The sequence below is a fragment of the Typha latifolia genome, chromosome 10 (assembly GCF_019914945.1).
Source record: "Typha latifolia isolate L0001 chromosome 10, TyphaL0001v2, whole genome shotgun sequence".
In the NCBI taxonomy this organism is placed as follows: Eukaryota; Viridiplantae; Streptophyta; class Magnoliopsida; order Poales; family Typhaceae; genus Typha; species Typha latifolia.
In genome coordinates, this window is record NC_133095.1 from 4,335,720 (window position 1) to 4,357,167 (window position 21,448).

The 21,448-nt window shown below is 34.4% G+C and overlaps 1 protein-coding gene across 3 annotated transcripts; it reads left to right on the forward strand.

Annotated features, from left to right (window-relative positions):
- Positions 1 to 6,433: 6,433 nt before the first annotated feature.
- On the forward strand, positions 6,434 to 17,278 carry LOC140796587 (casein kinase 1-like protein HD16). 3 transcript variants are annotated; one of them, XM_073149646.1, is made up of 17 exons: positions 6,434 to 6,733; positions 7,593 to 8,074; positions 10,247 to 10,372; positions 10,464 to 10,537; positions 10,650 to 10,719; positions 10,803 to 10,858; positions 10,944 to 11,015; positions 11,115 to 11,209; positions 11,417 to 11,483; positions 11,551 to 11,680; positions 11,774 to 11,992; positions 12,112 to 12,242; positions 13,498 to 13,672; positions 13,765 to 13,855; positions 15,825 to 15,982; positions 16,520 to 16,708; positions 16,822 to 17,278. In XM_073149646.1, the coding sequence occupies exons 2-17, from the start codon at positions 7,646 to 7,648 to the stop codon at positions 16,879 to 16,881; spliced, it is 2,142 nt and encodes a 713-aa protein (XP_073005747.1). In that variant the 5' UTR covers positions 6,434 to 6,733; positions 7,593 to 7,645; the 3' UTR covers positions 16,882 to 17,278. The 3 variants fall into 3 exon arrangements, with proteins under 3 accessions (XP_073005747.1, XP_073005749.1, XP_073005748.1); XM_073149648.1 differs by having other exon boundaries at positions 6,436 to 6,733; positions 7,653 to 8,074; XM_073149647.1 differs by lacking the exon at positions 6,434 to 6,733 and adding an exon at positions 6,778 to 6,792.
- Positions 17,279 to 21,448: the final 4,170 nt, after the last annotated feature.

Here is a 21,448-nt window from a genome sequence, read left to right on the forward strand (position 1 = left end):
GCACAAAAGAAACGCCTTTACAAACTTAGGCATTTTTTAATTCAGTTTTAATCATACTTAGTTAGATTTAAATAATGAAATACTATTCTTTAAAGAGCAGAATGATTTTGGTGGCAATTATATTATTTGGAAGAATGTACCAGTAGTTATAATATTTTGACAATTTTATAAAGAATCCACTATTTATTTCCTTCATGATGAAAAATTTCAGCATCCCCTAAGAGCTTGGTCAAATTTAGGTACCTCAACAAACTCATAAATATGAATCCTAACTCATTTAATAATTTATTTGACCAAGTAATACGTAAATCCAAGTCACCTATCTTTCATACATATGACTTGCTAATAAAATAATAAAGAGAAAATTGGAAGAAAGAAAAATTAAGAAGATACGAACGTTGCAAAGTTAGGAAGTGATAAGGTTTAAATGAAAGGGACATTTTGGATTTATGAACTTCCGAGATGTGTTGTTTCTTACGACATATATTTTTATTATGTAGGCCTAACTTTATTTCACTCCTTATAGATTTTTTTTATGTCAAATTATCTTATGTGATTATATTCAAACTTAAATTGTTACTCTTTTCTTTTATATTTGATCAATCTATAAGCTGAATTTGAAGATACTAATTAGAGACAAAGTTATAGATAATTTGATAAAATTTCCAACGCATTAAAAATAATACCTATAGGATTTCCGATGATAGATACCACATCTTTGTTATCTAAAATCTGATCAGCATTATTTTTAGATGTTTTAAAAAGCCCTACTCAATTATCTATAACTTTGCCTCTAATGAATAATTTTAAATTCAATCTTTTATTTTATGAAAGTCCATAAACTAGATAATTATTCCAAATCCAAAGTATATTGAAGATCAAATAGTGAATTAGTCCATTCTTTATAAATTCGCTCTCGAATAGCTAGACTGGCTAAATTATGAGCCAAAGTGTTATTACACCTGCCCACCCATGAAACAAAACCCTACAAGAGGGATGAAAAGACATCCACCTTGAGCACTCTTAGATATTAAGTAAGATTATTTGGCTAATATCCAACGAACCACTATTTGATGACTTAACCACTGAAAAGAGTCATTAAAGATCTAACAATCTTTACATGATAGACTTTTTCCAACACTTTAATACTGGTAGGGGAAGATACACCTCTCTATATAGTGCACCGTTATAATTCTCTAAAATTATAGCTTTCTTCTTCATGAAGGATCTATGTCACTATAAATACTTATCTCCCCATATGGTGCCCATGTCATGTTGTATTTATACACAACATGTATTACCCAAGTGAAGGTAGATAAAAAGATAATTGTCATTGCAAATAAATTAATGATTTTAATTTGAATGGAACCATAGGGAGATAAAAAGGTGAAATTTAATCATTGAAAAAAGATAAAACTAATAGACAAATGAATAATCATACATGTGAAAATATCTTGATCTATAAAGGAATAATCATATATGTGAAAATAGAATAAGAGATAACACTTTGTATCATTATAGTTTGGATAAATTACAAAAGATACCTTTTATGGTCTAGACTAGTGCGAAAAACTAAATAAATTTCTATTAAATTACCACAATATCTTGTGGTATTAATTATCTCATTGTTTGAGCAATTATGAATAATCTACCTATATAGTTTAGATGATTGAGATATTTCATTCTATGATCATGTATTTCAAGGGATGTATGTGTGGTAGAGATATAAAAACTAAGTTTTGAGCATAGGTAGGATTGAATAGAAGAGGAAGAAAATACATTTTGTTTTAATTTTAAAGCATAAAATATTATAAGTAAATTTAATCAAAGATGGGGACAATTTTGATATTTTGGTATTCATTATAACAGATACTAGAGAGATATAAAAAAAATAAAAAAAAATAATTAAACTAAAAAAAATTAAATTATCTTTTGTGACACGTATAAGTTATAGTAAAAATATATCATTTATAATACACATTATATCTGATGCAAATTTCATGTACTAATTGCTATAAGTAAGCATCGCAAAAAATAATGCAAATAACATAAATAATTTCAATGATTACAATAACATATTTTTCAGGTCAAAAGTCACAAATATTTATAAAGATAATTGTCATTGCAAATGATTAGTTAATTGTGTATAGTTAGTATTATATTATCATTTTACGACAATGTTTACGATAATTTGCAATGGTTTTTCAAATCATTGCAACTATTTGTTGTGACTAATTTTTTATTTTTTGCCATACTTATAAAATGTCACAAATCTTATATTATAGTTATATGCAATAATAAGTGTTTATATTTTTAAATTTAAACATAAATTTTATACAAACTTTGAGTCCAAATTTAAGTGGGATCAGTGCACTATTAATAATAAATTAATGGTGGAGTAGAAAGAGCTCAAAAACACATTAAAATTATATATTTATATATTCAAATTTAGAAAGGAAAATAAATAAGAATTAGCCTTAATGTAGCTATTATGGTAATAAAAATAAGAAAATTTGTATATAACACCCTGCCTTTTAGCTAAATTTGTATTTGTACTCTACATTTTCACTATTTACAAATCGAGTCTTATGATTAAACATATATGTGCAAAAAATACTCTGTTATTAACTCTGTTAGCCAAACTTAATCAAACTTTATAGTTAAGTTAAATACACTAAAGGAATTACAAAAATATCCTCAACTAAGTTACCTAACCTATACACAACTTAACCCAAACCTAACCTAACATAACCCAACATAACCTAACGTAACCTAATCAAACTCAACCCAACGTATACCCAAATCTGTCTCAACCTAGATTTCAAAACCCTCGCTGTCATCATTGTTGATGGTGGATATCCTGCTGCTCTTCTCAGACGAAGTAGATCGCACTCTCTTTTTACCGGTTCTCTAGTTGGCCACTCTCCACTGAAGTTGGTGACGATCTCTCTCATCGCTAGGTCTCCGACGAGTCACATTTTTTCACAAAAGTGAAGGTTAGTAATAAAAGGGTTCGTTGTCTTCCTCACTAGATCTTCTATTCCTTTTGCCTTAAAGTTTCTGTGAATAAAAGAGTTTATCGTCTTCCATCTTAATTTACTCATGTCTTACAAAGTAAGAACTACACTTATCTTGTCTCTTTTTTATGCAGGTTATTACTGGGTCCTACACAATATTACTGTGTTTAATATTATTGTGATCCTCACTGCTAGATTTTAGAGTTACTATTCAACCACGGTTGACTTTTGGAATTGTTAGGTTTTAGAGTTACTATTCAACTATTGTGGAATTTGAGTTAACACTGTTGGGGTTTAATACTGTCTCTTTTTAGTTCAGTTACTATATAATTATAATAGAACTTGGTATTAATATTTTGGGAGTCTATCATATGGTGTAATTATTATTGCAATTTTAATTACAACCTTTGTATCAGACATTTTATTAATTTAATGGTTTTGTACCAGATTATAATAGCTTTTAGCATAATAGGTTATGTATTTATTTAGTTGCAAGCCTTTTAACTTTTTTAGTTCAGCCACTACTATGATTGTGCAATTTGTTTGGTTGCAAATTTTGTATCAGAATTTTAGCTGTTGTTTAGTTGTTGTAAAATTTATTTGCTTGCAAATTTTATATAACATTTTGTTTACTCGTCAATTGTTGTTCAGTTGTTGTAAAATTCAGTCACTGCCACATAGTATCAATCAATTATTATTGTTTAGTTGCTGTAAAGTTATAATTATTATAATTGTTATATCATAATTAATTATTGTACTAGATTTTAGTTCACTTGTTGTAAAGTTCAGGTTTTTGCAGGTTTTAGCTTTGTACTACAATAATTACTTTTACAACAACAACTACTGCTATCTTATAAAATTCATTGCAGTACAAAGACATTTACATAACAACACTTTTTCATGTTATCTGATGCATGGAGAACATTACATATAACCTCAGTAAAACAAACTAACAATCTACAAATTTTATTCAGAACATAAAAGTTTTCAAGTTGATACATAATATAATCGTTAGTTGATTTTACTAAGATTATGATTGATACATTACTCATTAATTATTTACACTAAGATTATCACGTATACACTTAATACTATTACCTCAAGGCAAATGCACATAAAGAGTCATCCCATCTTTTCTAACATATCCATCATCAACTCAATTTTAGTTAGATGGTACTTCAGATCTATAGACAAAAATTGACATCGTCGTATTATACGAAATAATCATAACGATTATCCTACATTGAGACTATTAATACTCTAATCAAACACTAGTAGAATATTAATTAAATTGCAAATCATACCTTCCATCTAGGGCAATAGTAAAATTTTCTAATTTTGTTCTTCTTCACATTAGAAATTCAAATTTTATAAACATCCTCATCACAAGGGCAACTCAAATTTTCACCTATATCATTCCAACTCAAATTTAAGCTCATTGATGAAGACATTAACCCTTTTGGGAGCTACAGAATAAGTAGATTTGAGCCCATTGATTAGCTATGCCATTTCTGAAATTCATGTTAATTCATACTGCGATCTATTAGAATGTATAGTAGGGAAAATGGAAAGAGCAAAAATACTTTAACATTTTGAATAGGATGTAGATTTAGGATTTGATCGGTGCAATTGTTGTAAAAACTAAAACCCAAGCTATGCCATTTCCTAAATCTAAAGTTAAATATAAAGAAAAATACTAAACCTAAGATATTAAATGGTGTGTGGAGGAGAAGAGAGAGTTGTTAGAAGAGATGAACCTACATTTTCTTGATTAGAAGAAGCTATAGTGGTCTGCCCTAAAAGAGAGAAGTAGAAATAGGAAAGAATATGAAGAAGTATAAGGGCATTTTAGTTATTTAAAAAAATAAAATTTAAATTTGACGAAATATTCTTATTTGCCCAAACGGTGTTAGTCAATATCTAACTCATAGTATTTTTTTGCACATATTTATTAAATTATAGGGCTCAATTTATAAATAGTGAAAATATAGAGTGTAAATATAAATTTAGCTAAAAGGTAGGGTATTATATGCAAATTTCTCTAAAAATAAAATGAAGTGAGTTTAGTACCGCATTACTTATTTGTGAAATATTAATAGGGTACATAAATTATCAAGTTTCACTCGGGCTTTTCACTCCTAGGGACCCACTTTTATTTGTAATTAAATTCATGCAAATTAACTATGTCGTCCAATTTAGCTTTTATTACTATTATTGGATTAGATTTTATGACTATTCGAATTAGATCATTGTTATTACCAAAAATAATCTAATGAGAATAATTAATGTGTGATACATAAATTTCATCCATCCATGCATTAATGATTATGGAGAAAAAATGTAATTAGTATACAAGTGCAATACATAAAAAATGTTGATTATTATTTAAATCAAATAATAAGTTATACACCTACTATATATTTTATTTTACACATCGATAGTATGTATAAAGATACTATAAAATATTTAAACCATTTCTCATGCAACTATGATTCTTTTGTATATGCCACAAAAGTAATTTTGAGCTTTAAGGTGATATGTTAGTTAGAATGTTATAATTTAGAATTTTTAACCTCCCAAATATGTAATAGATAATAACAACAATGATCTCTATTTATGATGCAAAAGATTGATCCCTATTCACTATCATAAATTTACCATGCAGATAAGCATATTTAAAAAACCACGAGTTACCTAATATGTAAAAGTATATAAAATACATTTCCACAGGATTAAGAAATTATAATTAATCATTAGACATGCTAGCACTAATCACCTTGACGAAAACATAATTACGATCTTCGTTAGAAAAACTAAAACAGGTAAACAATTCTTTTACATATGCCACAAAAGTAATTCTGAGCATTAAAGATGATATGTTTGTTAGAACGCTGTAAATTTAAATTGTTAACCTCCTAAATACATAATATATAATAAAAGTAATAATTTTTATTTATGCTGTAAAAAATTGATCCCAATTCACTATCATAAATTCAACATACAGATAAATATATTTAAAAAACTACGAGTTACCTAGTACATAAACACATATAAAATATGTTCTCATAAGATTAAAATATTTTAATTTAATTATTAGACATGGAGCACAAATCACTCCTCTACACACAAAAAAATACAATTATTGTTATTATTAGAAAAACTAAAAAGGGTAAAAAAATTATATTCCAAGATTATCAAATCATAGAAGTAGGTAGCCAATGGGAAAATACAAACCCTAGGAAGATCTATCCATGAAAGTAGGTTTAGGGCAATCTAGTCAAATCCCTTTAGACACATATCTTGTGTATTTTTTGTGTAGATTTCATCTATCCATCCAACCATCCAACCATCCATCCATTCATCAAATCCATTTGCCCACAAGGGGCCATATTGGTGCCATGTACATATTACCATATGCATGCATGAGTTGTGTACAAGATTTGGGATAGCGGTGAAGAGCAAAGCAAACACATAGCTCAACGTTTTGGCCTCCCCTCCTCCCATCACCTTCAACCCCACTTCTCTCCAACTCCAAGAAATCTCCATTTCTCCCCTGCCCCCTTCCTCTCCAATCGCCTTCACGACTCCCGAGGTGAGACGAACCCTAGCCGGACCAAGCCCACACCTTTGCATCCGTCGCCCCGTAATGCCGTGCCGCGCCGCCGCCCAATCGGACTACACCGCCGGGATCGGAGACGAGAGATGAACGGCCGATCGTAAGGAAGCCGATCCTTCTGTTTCTGGTGTCCGATCGTGTTTTCTTCCGATGCTTCTGGTTGTTATTGAGAAAAAAAAGATTTATTATTATTTTTTAATTGTTTGGTGAGTTCTTCGGATGATGTTCTTCTGGTGGTGGTCTGTTGGGGCTGATCGGTGGGTTTGATTTGGAAAGTTTTCATTTTGATGCGTTTCATATGATGAATCGATAGGTTGAATCTTCTTTGTGTTCTTTTGTGATCGCTTATGTCGAATAGAATTAAAAGATTGTACTTTGCGTGGATTCTTGCGTAGAGATTGGTTTTGGAGGTCGATTAAGGTTTGGATGGTGGTCGGATCACTTTTGCTAGTGGCGATGCCGTCTTGGTGATGGCCATGGCTTTCTGGTAGAAAAAGGTAGAATTTCCCTAATAAATCGGGACATCAGATGATGGAGATAGCTCTTCTTTTTAGCTTCATTTGATTCCTTTCAAAAGGCTGTGCTGCTGGGAAAGTAGGACGCCTTTTTACAGATATTATTGTGAATCCTCCGTTTGCCGTGCTTCTTGTTCTGATTTGATAAGCGAGAAAGTGTTTTATGATATTTTGTTACCATGATTCACATGAGAAACTTTACGATTACCATTGTTGTTTTCATGTGTTCTCGTGGTGTTGCTATTTTCTATTATAGTTAATTTGAATATTGTTCTGATCATTTGGGCAGTTACCAATTTCTGTACTAGAGCTAGAGTTTTAGTATTTACATTACATCAATCCTCAATGCTTCATTTGTAGGCAAGTTTCTTTTGAACTCTTTTGGTCTTTCTGTGGAATCTAATTTGTTTGCATTTCTCCTTGGTGTTACTTTTTGATGAGGAGATTGCAAGAGATTTCAAGGAAATTAATGTGTGTCTGACTTGCATGGGGAGAGGATGCCAGAGTTGCGAAGTGGAGCGCGACAAGGTCGGTTGAAGTCCAAGAAACTTGATGATCTTCCACCTCCTCAGCAAGCTGAAAATTTAGTAGTGCCTACGCCTAATAGGGCAGGAAGGCGTGGCGGTACTGGAAGAGGAAGAGGTAATAAGGCTGCAGGAGTAGCACAAGGGCCTTCAGCAACACCAGCTAGGCAACCAACAGGTGGTAGAGGAAGAGGTGTTAGGGTGATAGACTTGGACCCTGATCAGCCTTGTCAAATTCCTGGTGTTGCTGTTGGAGAAGCCGGTGTTGGTGGAGCCCAAGACTTTCTCTTAAACCAAGCAGTTGAGTGCGTGGCTGATAAAGATCTGCCGATGGATGGTGGAAGTGGTGAAAAAATTGTAGGAGCTGAAGATGAAGCTAGTACAGCCCCACTCCCTGAAAAGGTATTTCTTTATTTTATGTCTTTCTTGGTAAAGGATGTAACCTCTCTAGCGTGTTCTGGTTGAGGTTCTAGGTAACTAGGTCAGTCTTAGAATTTTGCCTCTTAGTTTTTATTTCTGTCTATGATGCTTGGCTACCTAGTTGGTTTAGTTGTTCCAGACTATAATGCTTCTTTGATATTGACTAATTCACATGTTTCATACTTTCATTGGGTGCCCACCTTCTTTGTTTTCCTCTTGCAAGGATGGGGGCTCCTTGCTCAAGCATGCATAAGTGAAAAACAATTATGCGTATGTAAGCACAATAAGTACGTATAGAGCTGCATGGGAGTGCATGTCTCATAAATGCACTTGTATGCTCAGTTATTTCACAGAAGTTGGCTTATATACTTCTATTTAATACCATCAAAAATAACATTGTGGTCAACAGTTGGTACAGTAAATTAATGATGCTTGATGGATGTGTATATCAATTTCACTCGTTGAAGTCCAATCATGCAGTTCCATCTCATGCGCACTGCCGTTTTGGGAAATCTAAAATTGAAGGACATGGGTACCGTGACTTTAAATCACAATGTCTTATGAAAATGCATGTGAAACAATACTTTTCTTTTCTTCCCTACATCCTACGACCTGACAGGAATCGAAGTCTAACTGCTCCATTTCAATTCACTAATTAGAGGAGACATAGCAAGCGGCTAGCAAAGGAGGAGGAGGACTGGCGTTCAAATGCCGGTCCAATTCGCCTGGACTCATGGAATGAATATAGGACACTTTTGACCGAGACAACAAATTCCGATGCGTTTGAATGCCGATCCAGGCTATTCAAACGCTCAATGGTTAGATCATTGGTTAAGTTAATTTATTTTAAGAGTCTAATTAAGTTTAGGTTTGTTTTCTTTCCTTAAGTGATTAGTTTGAAGTTTGGGTTTGTTTTCTTTCTTTAAGTGATTAGTTTGATTAGAAGACTATATATAGGTTGCTTTAGGTGAGTTAGGGTAAGCAATAACGAATTTTTTTCTCTCTCTTCTCTCTCAAGTCTAGTTAGGGGGATAGGGTTTATTGATTTCTTCTCTTTTTTTTTCCATTAACATGTTGTGGTATTGCTTGATGGATCTGTTGGGTCAGATCGTATCACAGCCCCTGAACAAATTGACCTGTAGTCATGTATATTGGTCAATAGGAGCAGTGCTCTTTGGGTGGTGTTTGCTGTTTCTGTAGATAGATCTTTGGAGACAAAGGCATAAAAGGTTACCAGTAAATTAAGTAATTAATTTCACAAGATGCACGAAAGAATATCGGAGTTACCATTTTTCATTTTGTTCATCTTAATTGGACCTTCACGAAGCCCATTCCAACTTATTCATTAAACCCCACAAAAATTGGAACGACGAGTCTTCTATATTCAGACATTCTTCCATCTTCAAAGGACATTTATACTATATCACATTAGATTGAGAAGTGCCTTTCTCCTGCATTCTCTTAAAGAAGTAGTGGAGACAAAGCAGCTTCCCATTCTATAATTGTGTGACGGAGTGATATGGGCTTACTGGTTTGTTTGCACCTTGTAGAGGAAACAAATAGTGTTGATGGAATCATCAATCATCCTTCACAAGAATTTTGTTTGAGAAGATGATTACCATGTCCATAGCTGTATACATGGATTCGAGATCCCGCCCTTTTGTAGATAAGTTTTAATCAGTTTCAATGCTCCTTTAACTTCTTAATGTTTTTCTTTTTGCCGAGTCAAATTATCTAGTGGGTGTGGAGTATAATTCTTGATATTGACAGTAATGATATGTTTTGACCAGAACTTGGGCAAAGCATTTGGTGGCAATTTATTTCCCTCAACACTCATGCTTACCGGATCCTGTTTTTCTCACTCTCAATTGCTAATATTGGTTGCATTATATTATTAACTTGGAGATTATATTGTTGATGTATCAAAATTAGTGAGAAAACGATAGTGGTGTCAGGAGAATTTTCTTTTTCTTTATTCTGCTTTACCTTGTCATGTACAGGAAAATGGTTTGTCTATTTTACTGCTGCCTTATCTTCTACTAAAAACATAGGACTTAGGCATTTGATCTCTTCTGTTTCCTCAGTGCCAGTTGTAATTCAATAGATGGTCAGAGCAAGGTTATTATTAACTGAAAGATATTGTCTGTATGGCAGGTTCAAGTCGGTAATTCTCCTCAATATAAGATTGAAAGGAAACTGGGTAAAGGTGGTTTTGGTCAGGTTTATGTTGGAAGAAGGATATCTGGTGGAACAGATCGTACAGGGCCAGATGCTTTTGAGGTTGCTCTTTAACACTTGAGATAGATTTTGTTGATTGACAAGAGATTATATTGTTTTCGATGTTTCTCTAATATTTTCTTATATTGTGTAGGTGGCATTGAAATTTGAGCATCGTAGTAGTAAGGGTTGCAACTATGGCCCACCATATGAGTGGCAAGTGTATAGGTAAGAACTTTTTGCATTGCATCTTTTTCATTTCTCATGTTTCAAAGTTTCACTATATCTTTAGTTTGATTTTGCTATGTTATCTACTTGAGCTGTTGGTTTCTGGTGCAAGCTCTCTTAATGGATGTTACGGAATACCATTGGTTCACTACAAGGGCCGTCAGGGAGACTACTACATTCTGGTCAGTTTGAATTTCATCTGTTTTTGTCTTAGTTGTCTGGAAATGCATATATTTTGTTAAGTTCGAGTGAAAAATCATTTCAGGTAATGGACATGCTTGGTCCTAGTCTTTGGGATGTTTGGAATTCAGTTGGGCAGGCGTAAGGAAACATATATTCTTCTTTATCTTATTTGGCGCTATCTTGTTCAAGCCTATTCAGTATTACTCACTACTATCTGGCACAGGATGTCACCAAATATGGTAGCCTGCATTGCTGTGGAATCCATATCAATTCTTGAGAAACTTCATTCCAAGGGGTAAAACTTTTGTTGTTGGTCTTTCAACATTCATTCAGCTAGTTGGATCTTGTTTCTCTTTTCATCGGTCTGTTCCTTTGACACTTCTCTCTTTATAAGGTTTGTTCACGGCGATGTTAAACCAGAGAACTTTTTACTTGGTCAGCCTGGATCTGCTGATGAGAAAAAGCTTTTTCTAATTGATCTTGGTTTGGGTGCGTCTCTTTACAAAGATCAATTTTTAATTTTTTATGCCTGGTTATCTTGAAAATAGTATATGGCAATTGGTATCTCCTAGACTACTTAGACACTGCTCAATGGCTTCCCTAAGATTCTGATCGTCTCGTTTGTTTTCCTTGGTAATAGAAATAAGATTGTCCTCCCTTAGAATCTTGGATGTGATCAATGTCTATTTAGTGCAGCATCTAGATGGAAGGAAGCATCATCAGGTCAACATGTTGATTATGATCAGAGGCCAGATATATTTAGGTTCGGTTCTTCCTGCTAGATTTTCTAGATATTTTCTTCATCACATGCTGATCTTTCCCTCTGGCAGAGGTACAATAAGATATGCAAGTGCCCATGCACATTTAGGCCGGACAGGGAGTAGAAGAGATGATTTGGAGTCACTAGCCTATACTTTAGTATTCCTCATTAGAGGAAGGTTGCCCTGGCAAGGTTATCAGGTATCTTTTCAAAGTCTTGAATACTATCTTTGTATCAGCAACTGAAAATTGTTTAATTTTTTTAACCATGTTCTATTTTGGTGAATAATGCAGGGAGACAATAAAAGTTTTTTAGTTTGTAAGAAGAAAATGGCTACTTCCCCAGAGTTGTTGTGCTGCTTCTGTCCACCTCCATTCAAACAATTTCTTGAGATTGTGACAAATATGAAATTTGATGAAGAGCCAAACTACTCAAAGCTCATCTCTCTTTTTGATAGTTTAATTGAACCATGTGCCCCGTTGAGACCTATCAGAATTGATGGTGCTTTAAAGGTTTTACTACATTACAGTAGATAGTCTGGTTATTTTGTTTCATCATCTAATAACTGTTAACCTAGATTTAATTTTATATCCAGCAACTTTTGTTAAAAAATTAACTATGTCAAATATAGGTTGGCCAGAAACGTGGAAGATTGCTCGTAAACCTTGAAGAAGATGAACAGCCTAAGAAGAAAGTTCGATTAGGAAGTCCTGCAACGCAATGGATTTCAGTCTACAATGCTAAGAAGCCAATGAAGCAGAGGTAATTAAACAAATAATTCATTTATAGATACCTTGCTTTACTCTAACTAAAATCAAGTCTTTAAATTTCAAACATGATTTGATAGGCATTAGAAGAATGGTAATCATGATTCACAAGCAAATACAAATGCTTCATTTATCCCCTTTCTCAAATTAGTCCCTTTTTAGCTGGTCACCACAAGTTACATAAAAGTACTATATTGCAACAATGGTTGTGCTAATCCTCGGTCGGCATATTTGGCATGCCTTTGACATATTTTTGATAAAGTTTATAGATTATTTAAAGATAATTTTGGTCTTCAGCATGTCAATCTTTAATTTTTGATTTGAATATATGTATTAAAGTCTATATTAGAGTCTTTTATTTTTACATTATTTTTGTAAATGATCTATTTTATTAAAGATATAGCGATAATAAAAAAAACATTATTTAATATATAATATGATTAAATATATTTATTAAAACTAATATTAATAATTGAAATAGAAAAATCTAAAAAAAATGAGCTCCACATTACATATCATGTTTGCCACATGATAAAAAAAATGCCCTTTAAATTACCACTCTTATGGATCCATTTCGGATCAATAATATACGTTTTGAACTTCACGCAACCCGTGCCAGATTTTGTGCCACCATTGGCACGACCATCATTGCTATACTGTTTTCTTGACATGGATTATCTATATACAATCCTCTATCTCTGTCATACTAGTGATGTTCCTTTTATGGGTTCACTCAAAAAAATAACCTAAAGAAAACGTTTAGAACCAATAATTTCTTCAGGTAATTATTGTAAAAGAGAAAATGGTGTAGCATGTATAAGGTTGCATCTTTCAGCAGTGATATAGTGAATATATGCTGGTGGTATGGAATATTTAGTAGATGGAAAGATTTAGTGTGTAAAGACTTAACCGTAAACCTTTTTGATGCTTCTGCCTTAGTATCTCTTGGTGACAGTTTGACATATGCAACATGTTATGGTCTCTTCACATAACTCAGAATAATGTAGTTTCATTTAGCTTGTATATGCTTTGCACCTATGCTCATGGTTTAACTCTAATTTAAGATACTCAAGCTTTTGTCTGGTTTTCAATAAAGAGAAGTACTCTTTAAATTCTACCTGCATATTGGCATCTCTTTCTTCTTTTTTTCAACATACATTGGGCTGTGTCCTAAATCATGGGGAATAATCATATGATTGTAGACCCTTCTAAATTCTGCTATCAATAAGGTTGTTGGTTTCTTTCCCCAGATACCATTATAATGTAGCAGATGCGAGACTTCATCAACACATAGAGAAGGGTAATGAAGATGGTCTGTATATTAGTTCTGTGGCATCATCTGCAAACCTTTGGGCCCTCATTATGGATGCAGGAACAAATTTCTCTTCTCAAGTCTATGAATTATCACCTGTGTTCCTGCATAAGGTGTGTTTTAACATTTACCACAGTTAATGTATAATTTCTTTTGGTCATAGATCCATTTTTCCACTAATGGCTATTTTTGTTATGGTCCTTAGGATTGGATCATGGAGCAGTGGGAAAAGAATTACTATATCAGTGCTATAGCTGGTGCAACAAATGGAAGTTCATTGGTGGTTATGTCTAAAGGTTTGTGCAAATTGTTGCATGTTTTCTTATCTCTTTTGTAAGATTTTTACCTTTTCATGGTCTGTGATCTTTTATGGGATAACTGCTGTTAATCTTCCCCAGCTTTCATTCATTAAATAGGTGTTATGACATGAAACTGTGAGATATGTGCACTCTAAATTCTTGCATCTGCAGCAGAAACAAACCTTTAAATAGGTGTTATGTCATGAAACTGTGAGATATGTGCACTTTAAATTCTGGCATCTGCAGCAGAAACAAACCTTTTGAGTTTAAAACTTCTGCTAGATGTTAGCTTGAATCTAGTTGTGTTTTTTGTGGCAAAAGTTGTTTAAAACTTCTGCTAGATGTTAGCTTGAATCTAGTTGTGTTTGTTGTGGCAAAAGTTGTTTATAACTTCTGCTACATGTTAGTTTGAATCTAGTTGTGTTTTTTGTGGAAAAGGTTTTCTCCTTAGCTTATATTTATCATTACTTTTATCGAAGCAAAAGTTGTATTCACATGGAAATTTGTGTGGTAGATATCGTTGTTCAATTAGTGTTATTGTGGGAAAGATTTCAATGGTTTGATATATAAATGAGTGAACATAATGTTATTACAGAATTAGTCAGGAACCAAAAATGAAGTGAGTTAGCAGGTAAAGAGGGAAGATAAGAGAATGGTAGAAGGGCAGTTTGATATGGCTGAAATGAATTAGGAAGAAAGTTTCCTTATGCTCAAAAAAGAGAGGGTGTTTTGTGAGGTTCCTTCTCATATTTAATTTTCTCTAAAGTTTAGCATTTTCATGTCTCCCATTAAAAAGTTTTGTGGGTCTTCCAGTTAGGAGTAATATGGGTATCTTAGTGGCAGAAGTTTGGGCACAATCGGGATTCAAATACAAAAGCAGTGTGCCCCAATTTGAATAAGATTGTCTCCCTTGGGCTGGTGGCTGCTTATCCCCATTAGTAGCTGACACCTAATTAGATCAGAGAAAAGTATGGTACGCATAAAAAAGTCTGAGATGCTCAAATTTTTGTAGTTTTCCTAGGAGATTGTTCGTGACATAAATCTACCAAAATTCCTAGCTTTTTAAGACGTCGTTTAGAATAAGTGCAGCACTTGAATGCAGGTAGTTACATTCATTTCTTAACCTTTTATTAGGTACCTTAAAATAGTTAAAGAAAAGTTGGGTGTTTAGTTGTAAACTAGAATATGAGTGTCATTATTATCTTTAATGTGACATAAAAAAGTAAAAAAAGAGAGTTCCTTTTGGAGGGTATGTAAATGGACTAAAATGCCCTTTTGTACATTAAGAATGTTAGTATGAAAATATTATTATTAATTTACTAGGAAACCCTGAAGTAGTTCATTGAAACCTAACTATTACAATTTACCAGGAAACCTTGAAGTTGTTCACTGAAACTTGACTATTACAATTTACCAGGAAACCTTGAAAGAGTTCATTGAAACCTGACTATTACATACGCAAGGGTACATGCTATTACAAACTTCAAATCTATTGGGTTCAACCCTAATCTGATTAATGTGATTAATCTAATAGTATAATTTAATCTGATTAATGTGAATTATTCTAATAAATTTACATATAGTATATATTATATTATAAATAATTATTTATATTTTTTTATATAAAAGAAATGTTGGACCGTCTTGGCAGACACCTTCCGCCTAGGCTCTAGGTGGTGGAGTGGCTGCCCACAAGTTCCGGTTGTCTTTCAATAAACTGATTTCTATACTGCATGAAATGCAAAGACTCATCACCATATTAGGAGGTAGTATCTTCACCTCTGTATAAATAAAAGTTAATCTGCAACTTTTTAAATGAAAATTAGAAAAAAGGATACAAAGATTCATCAGGTCTTGATTGTCCGTCGCCCTCCTTTGCCAAACTTTTGATTCTCTTGTACATGCATAAAATGCCTTACGCCATGGTTTACAAATATAGTGACATATTGTCTTCTTTTTACCACAGGAACTCCATATACGCAACAATCTTATAAAGTTAGTGAATCATTTCCTTTCAAGTGGATTAACAAAAAGTGGAAAGAAGGTTTTCATGTTACATCCATGACTACTGCTGGAAGTCGATGGGGAGTAGTTATGTCAAGGAATTCTGGTTTTTCGGATCAGGTAGTATGGCAATTGTTAATATTGTGGCTCATCTTGCGACAATTTGTCATTTTATCATCCTATTTGTGGAATGTTTCTTAGTATATTTTACTTTGAATTTAAAAATTGTCAATCTTGTAGAAGAGTTTTATGGTCATTCTTTATGCTGAACCCTATATTTAGTAGCATTTCTTTTCCTTTCCTCCAGATGGGCATGTTATTTGTTTTGTCTTACTTTACATTTTTCTTGACGGTATACTATGTATTTCTTAACCAGAGTGTACATCTATATCTTTATTATCTATAAACATTAATTCTAGTTTGAAATTCTGCTACTTATTAGTGATTAGAAGATTTTGAATGATAGAACCCTGGTTTTGTATGTATAGACTCCTTAGAAAGAGAGATAATACAGGTTGATATGTATCAGATTACAATTTATGCCTACACAAGTTGACAAGTTTATATTTCTTGCCATTGTGCAATACATGGATGTCCCTATGATCCTCTTCTATGACTATGAGTTACTTACAGAAGTCAACCATTACCTTAATGCAGGTTGTAGAATTAGATTTTCTTTATCCTAGTGAAGGTATCCATCGGCGATGGGAGAGTGGTTATAGAATAACTTCCACTGCAGCTACTCCTGATCAAGCTGCATTTATATTGAGTATACCAAGAAGAAAAATGATGGATGAGACACAAGAAACTCTTCGTACATCTGCCTTTCCAAGCAACCATGTGAAGGTATTCGTGTTTTGCTTTTCGTAAAGGATGGGTTGATGCCATCAGTGAAATTTCCTCCATGAGAACCTAATGACTTCAAGCAAACCTAACTTGCTGTATGACATGCTTCACAGGAAAAATGGGCCAAGAATCTTTATATTGCGTCGATCTGCTATGGTCGGACCGTGTGTTGATGCTTAATCGCATGCACATTAGGCAAGGGCGAGGTGCTGAAAGTTATCAACAACATTCAATTTTGAAGACGAGGGAAGACGAGGGGCTTGCGTATCGATCTTGCACTGCATATGTAATTGCAATTGCAGTTTAAGTTTGCCGTGTTACTTTTATATTGAACCAAGTCCCCCTCCCCCCTCCAAAAAAAGCAGCAGCATGGCCTCGCTGTTGCCCCTGTAAAGAAATACATTGAAGATATTGTGCAAGTAGACGGACCTTAGCCGTATTGTCTAGGCTATCAAATCTGAAATGCGTATACATGTATGTTTTTCTTGCTGCTCCTTTTGGCAAGTGGAAGCTAAATTTAGGCTTCTACAATTGCGAAAGTTATAAATAAACCTGCTTCTATTTGGTTCATTTGATATTGTGCCCGAAGTATATATGCCCTTGTTTTGAAAGCTTGTCATTTTTGTACTTCTTAATTTTTAGAAACCCACATATGATTGAAAAAATTATGAACACCATAAAATGCTGCAGAAAAGTGAGTAATTTTCAGCTGAATGATAACAGTAGCAATGTGTGGATATGTCATTACAATTAACCCTCTTGCCATTTAATCCTGCTGTCCTCAATGTGAAACTCTCCAACTACGGAATAGTGCTAGTGGAAGTAACGGGACACTTATTTCTGAATTTTATTCACAAACTTTGGCAAGGGATTTTTATTGGATTGCAGACATTAAAGTGTTGATTTAGTGACAATAAATATTTATAACGGGGATTTAGTCACTATTCTGATGTTTGGAAAGTTTAAAAAGACCACTGCACTAAGCGGTTCTTATGGTTCTTATTGCTGTTTTCTTAAAAGCCCTTTATCATTTACCAAAAAATATTCATTTAGCAGTTTAGTTTAATTTTTCCAGCGTAATTTTTAAATAACATCCAACATTTTCATCATTGTTTTTATTAACACCTGTTTTTGAATGTTGGTGTACATTTTATGACACTTTACTAATTAAATTACTGGAATACCTTTGAAAAATTCTAACCTATGCCCACAATAAGCAATCCACTTTTAAGCTATTTCCCACCCTAAATCATCCTATCAGATTAAAAACCTTTCTAGATCTAATCACCCGGTCCTGATACCCTTATGTTTGAAAATGGTTGGATTAAATTAACTCAAGTGTTATATAAAAATTATAGAAAAAAAGAGAAGGTTTGAGTTACAAAATTCTTAAAAACAGTGTTAATTAAAAATAAGAAAAATGTAAATTGTTATTTGAACATTTTCACTTAGTTTTAACTCGCCTCATTTAACATATAAGGATATAATATAAATATACTATCTTATTCAAAGTTATAGTCCCTGACTTCCTAGGTTACATACACTCATCAATCTCATAATTAGCTCACATTGAGATTTTTTTTTTTTCATTCAATTCTCGGTGCGTGTAGCTAGCAATAGCCAAAGAGATGTGTGGCGTAGTGGCAATCTTGGAACCACACGAAGTGACCTTCGAGAAGACCTAACCACTACAAACGACAGGAGGAGGAAAGTCAACGACAACGATGTAGATTCCATCATAAATGTAACCCTAGCCCTGAAGAGTACCAATCCTGTTGGTCATGAATCTTCCTCTACTATTTCCTCCTCTTACAAGGAGGTGCTTACACGTAAGCAATCTCATTTGATTCCTCTTGTTGTGTGATTGTGTCCATCTAGACTTTCTTTTTTTTATCTCAGAAGTGGGTCAAGCATAGGGGTGGCAATCAAGTTGGGTTACCGGGTTCGGATTAAGTCAGATTTGGGCTGAGTCAGATTCACCCTAACATGAACACTATCTGATTATTAAATGAGTCGAGTTTAATAGACACAAATACTACCCAGTTACTAAATGGGTAACACGACACAACATGTATAACACATTCAATAAATGAGTCGTTTATACTTAATGCCTTAACACAATATGATAATAAAATAATATGACGATTAACCGAATTAATAATTTATACACTACAAAAATATTGTGCCATGTATCAACCTTCCTATTTCAAAATACAATTAATAACATACAAAATAACATATAATGAACTCAAAAAAAAAAATTTCTTCATACAAAATGACAAAATAAATTTTAAATGGAGATCAACGATGTTCACCACTACCGGATCCATCACCAGCATTCACTGCTAGTGCCATTCACAATCATAGACCTTCGGAGTTTGGATGATCTCACCTTGTTCGCTACCTACCACCGGTGCCAAATCTAACGCCTCGGTGAACATCGCGTCATTCTAAGCGAGAGGAGTGGGGCCCTACCACTGCTAGAGATTCGACAAGATCAAGGGTTTAATCACATGCATGCAGTGATCAAGGTAGACCCTATTGACACCGATATCGTCACCATTCTAGATCAACTCCTTGGGGACGGCAGTGCTCTCAAGGTAGTTTCCTAAGACCTCGCATATTTGCCCCATGAGATTGAACCTTTGCCAAAATCCTTCAACGAGAAGAATTTCCTAAGACCTCGCATATTTGCCGCATGAGGTTGAACCTTTGCCAAAATCCTTCAACAAGGAGAGGCCGGGAGAACCAAAGGAATCCATCTCTCTCGCTCGGAGAAGGGAAGATGGACCCTAGGTGGGAGGAGAGGAGCTCATTGAAACCCTAGGAGCGGGTCACTAGTGGATGCACGACAAACTAAAGGAGGGAGTGGGAGATTAGATGAGGAGTTGAGAAGAGGGATAGATGGAGTTTGAGGCCAGTGTTGCGGACCATGGCTGCGAAGGAGAGGTAGGAGATGAAATCTTATGGAGGACCTGTGGTGGGACGCGTTTGAAGATAGTTAGGGGTTTGAGTGAGTTAGAGTTAGATTTAAGCTAGATATTTAGAATATATATATATATATATATATATCGAATTGGCGAGTTGACCCGACTTGATCAAGCCCGTAACTTAAACGGGACAAATGGGTCAATATGGTTCAATGGTATAAATGCAAATACAACCTAATTATTAATTAGATTAGGCAAGCAACTCAAACTTAATTAGACTAAACCTAAATCTGATTAACTGATTAAGAGTTGGTTTATCGGATAGAGATAATTTTTACCACTCATAGTCAAGCATGCGTCCCCTTACCAACTTCTTTCTTCTAATCCTTCTACTTGGGTGACAAGTGTCTCTGTTGCGTAGAGCTAGGCCGCCGGGCCTCCGCTTTCTGGAACATAATTCGTTGTAGGTGTGGCCACCTTGGGCACAGAAACTTCTCCAGCAAGTTTCATCTCTCCGTGTTGTCTAACATGTATGGACATGTTGAAGAATGCACGATCTATCTTTCTTCACCTCTTGCAGTCTAAAGAACTTCTTCCAAGCTCTCGCGTTTCACGGTGGTATTGACCGACAAGCTTGTAATGGTGAGTGGCATTGAGACAGCCCTTGTTCTTTACATCAAGGCCCCTCCTCATTAGAAGTTATGGAAGAAAAAAGAATGGAGATGGAAAATTTATTGTTCCATTTCCCCTTTCGTGAACTTCTAGGAAACTGCCCTTAGGGGGTTGGTTTCACTACGAGGGGAAGACTTCATTCTCAAGCTTTAGTCGGTGAACTAGGAGGCTAACAGGATATAGCTTTCTTACTGTGTATGGATTACTCTCTTTATCCTCGCTCTTGATTGCTAGAAAAAGAAGTTGGTGAAGAAGATTATTAGTCTTTCCAGAGTAAGATCTTGGACTCGTATCATTGTTCGAGGAACGAAACAACCCAGTTTAGAGCCATCATCTCCTTCGAGGAATCTCGTGTATTCCTAAGTGAGTTTGGGCTGTTGCTAGATATTTCTCTAGGACACTAGTCGATCCAGGGCTCCATTCCCATGGCGTTTAGTCGTCCTAACGCTGAGAAGGAATGGTCGTCCCAATGGTGCAAGGTGCTCAGGGACTCTGTAGAGAAGAAATATGAAAGGGAAGTATGCATTCAGCCATCCTATAGGGACAACCTTCATCGCTATCAGTCACCTTCAATGTGGGTGCAAGTGCTCTCATGCACATTGCGCCTAGGCTTGTATGGATTACAATCACCACCCAAGTTGATCTGCTCATCACATTGACTATTGACCCAATCTGGGAGCTGAGGTTTGGAAGCTGGAGAGACAATCAGATATGTGAGATCTCACATGTAACATTCCTCAAGACTCCCTAACCATGATTGCCCAGCCTCCTCTTCCTGATGGCCACATCAACTGCTAACTGGGCTATGCCCATTATTTCTCCAACAAAAAAAACAAAAAAAATCCATAATGTGAGGGGTTTTTTTTTTTTGTTTTGAAAATTTCCTTGTACTGTATATCTGAAAAAGGAGAGCAAGTATATCAATGCAGGATGATCAACCACTCAAATGGCCTAACAAAATTAACTTTCCATTCATCCAGCCTGAGAGTTTGAATCAATTCAACCACAAGCCTATATCAGGGCATTCAAGTCTCAAGATGTTGTTCCGTTTGACTTGTTGGTCCTAGAGTTGATGACTTGGATTCCAGACATTGAGATAGAAAATGAGGAGTAAAAGAACATATATGTAGTAATCTTC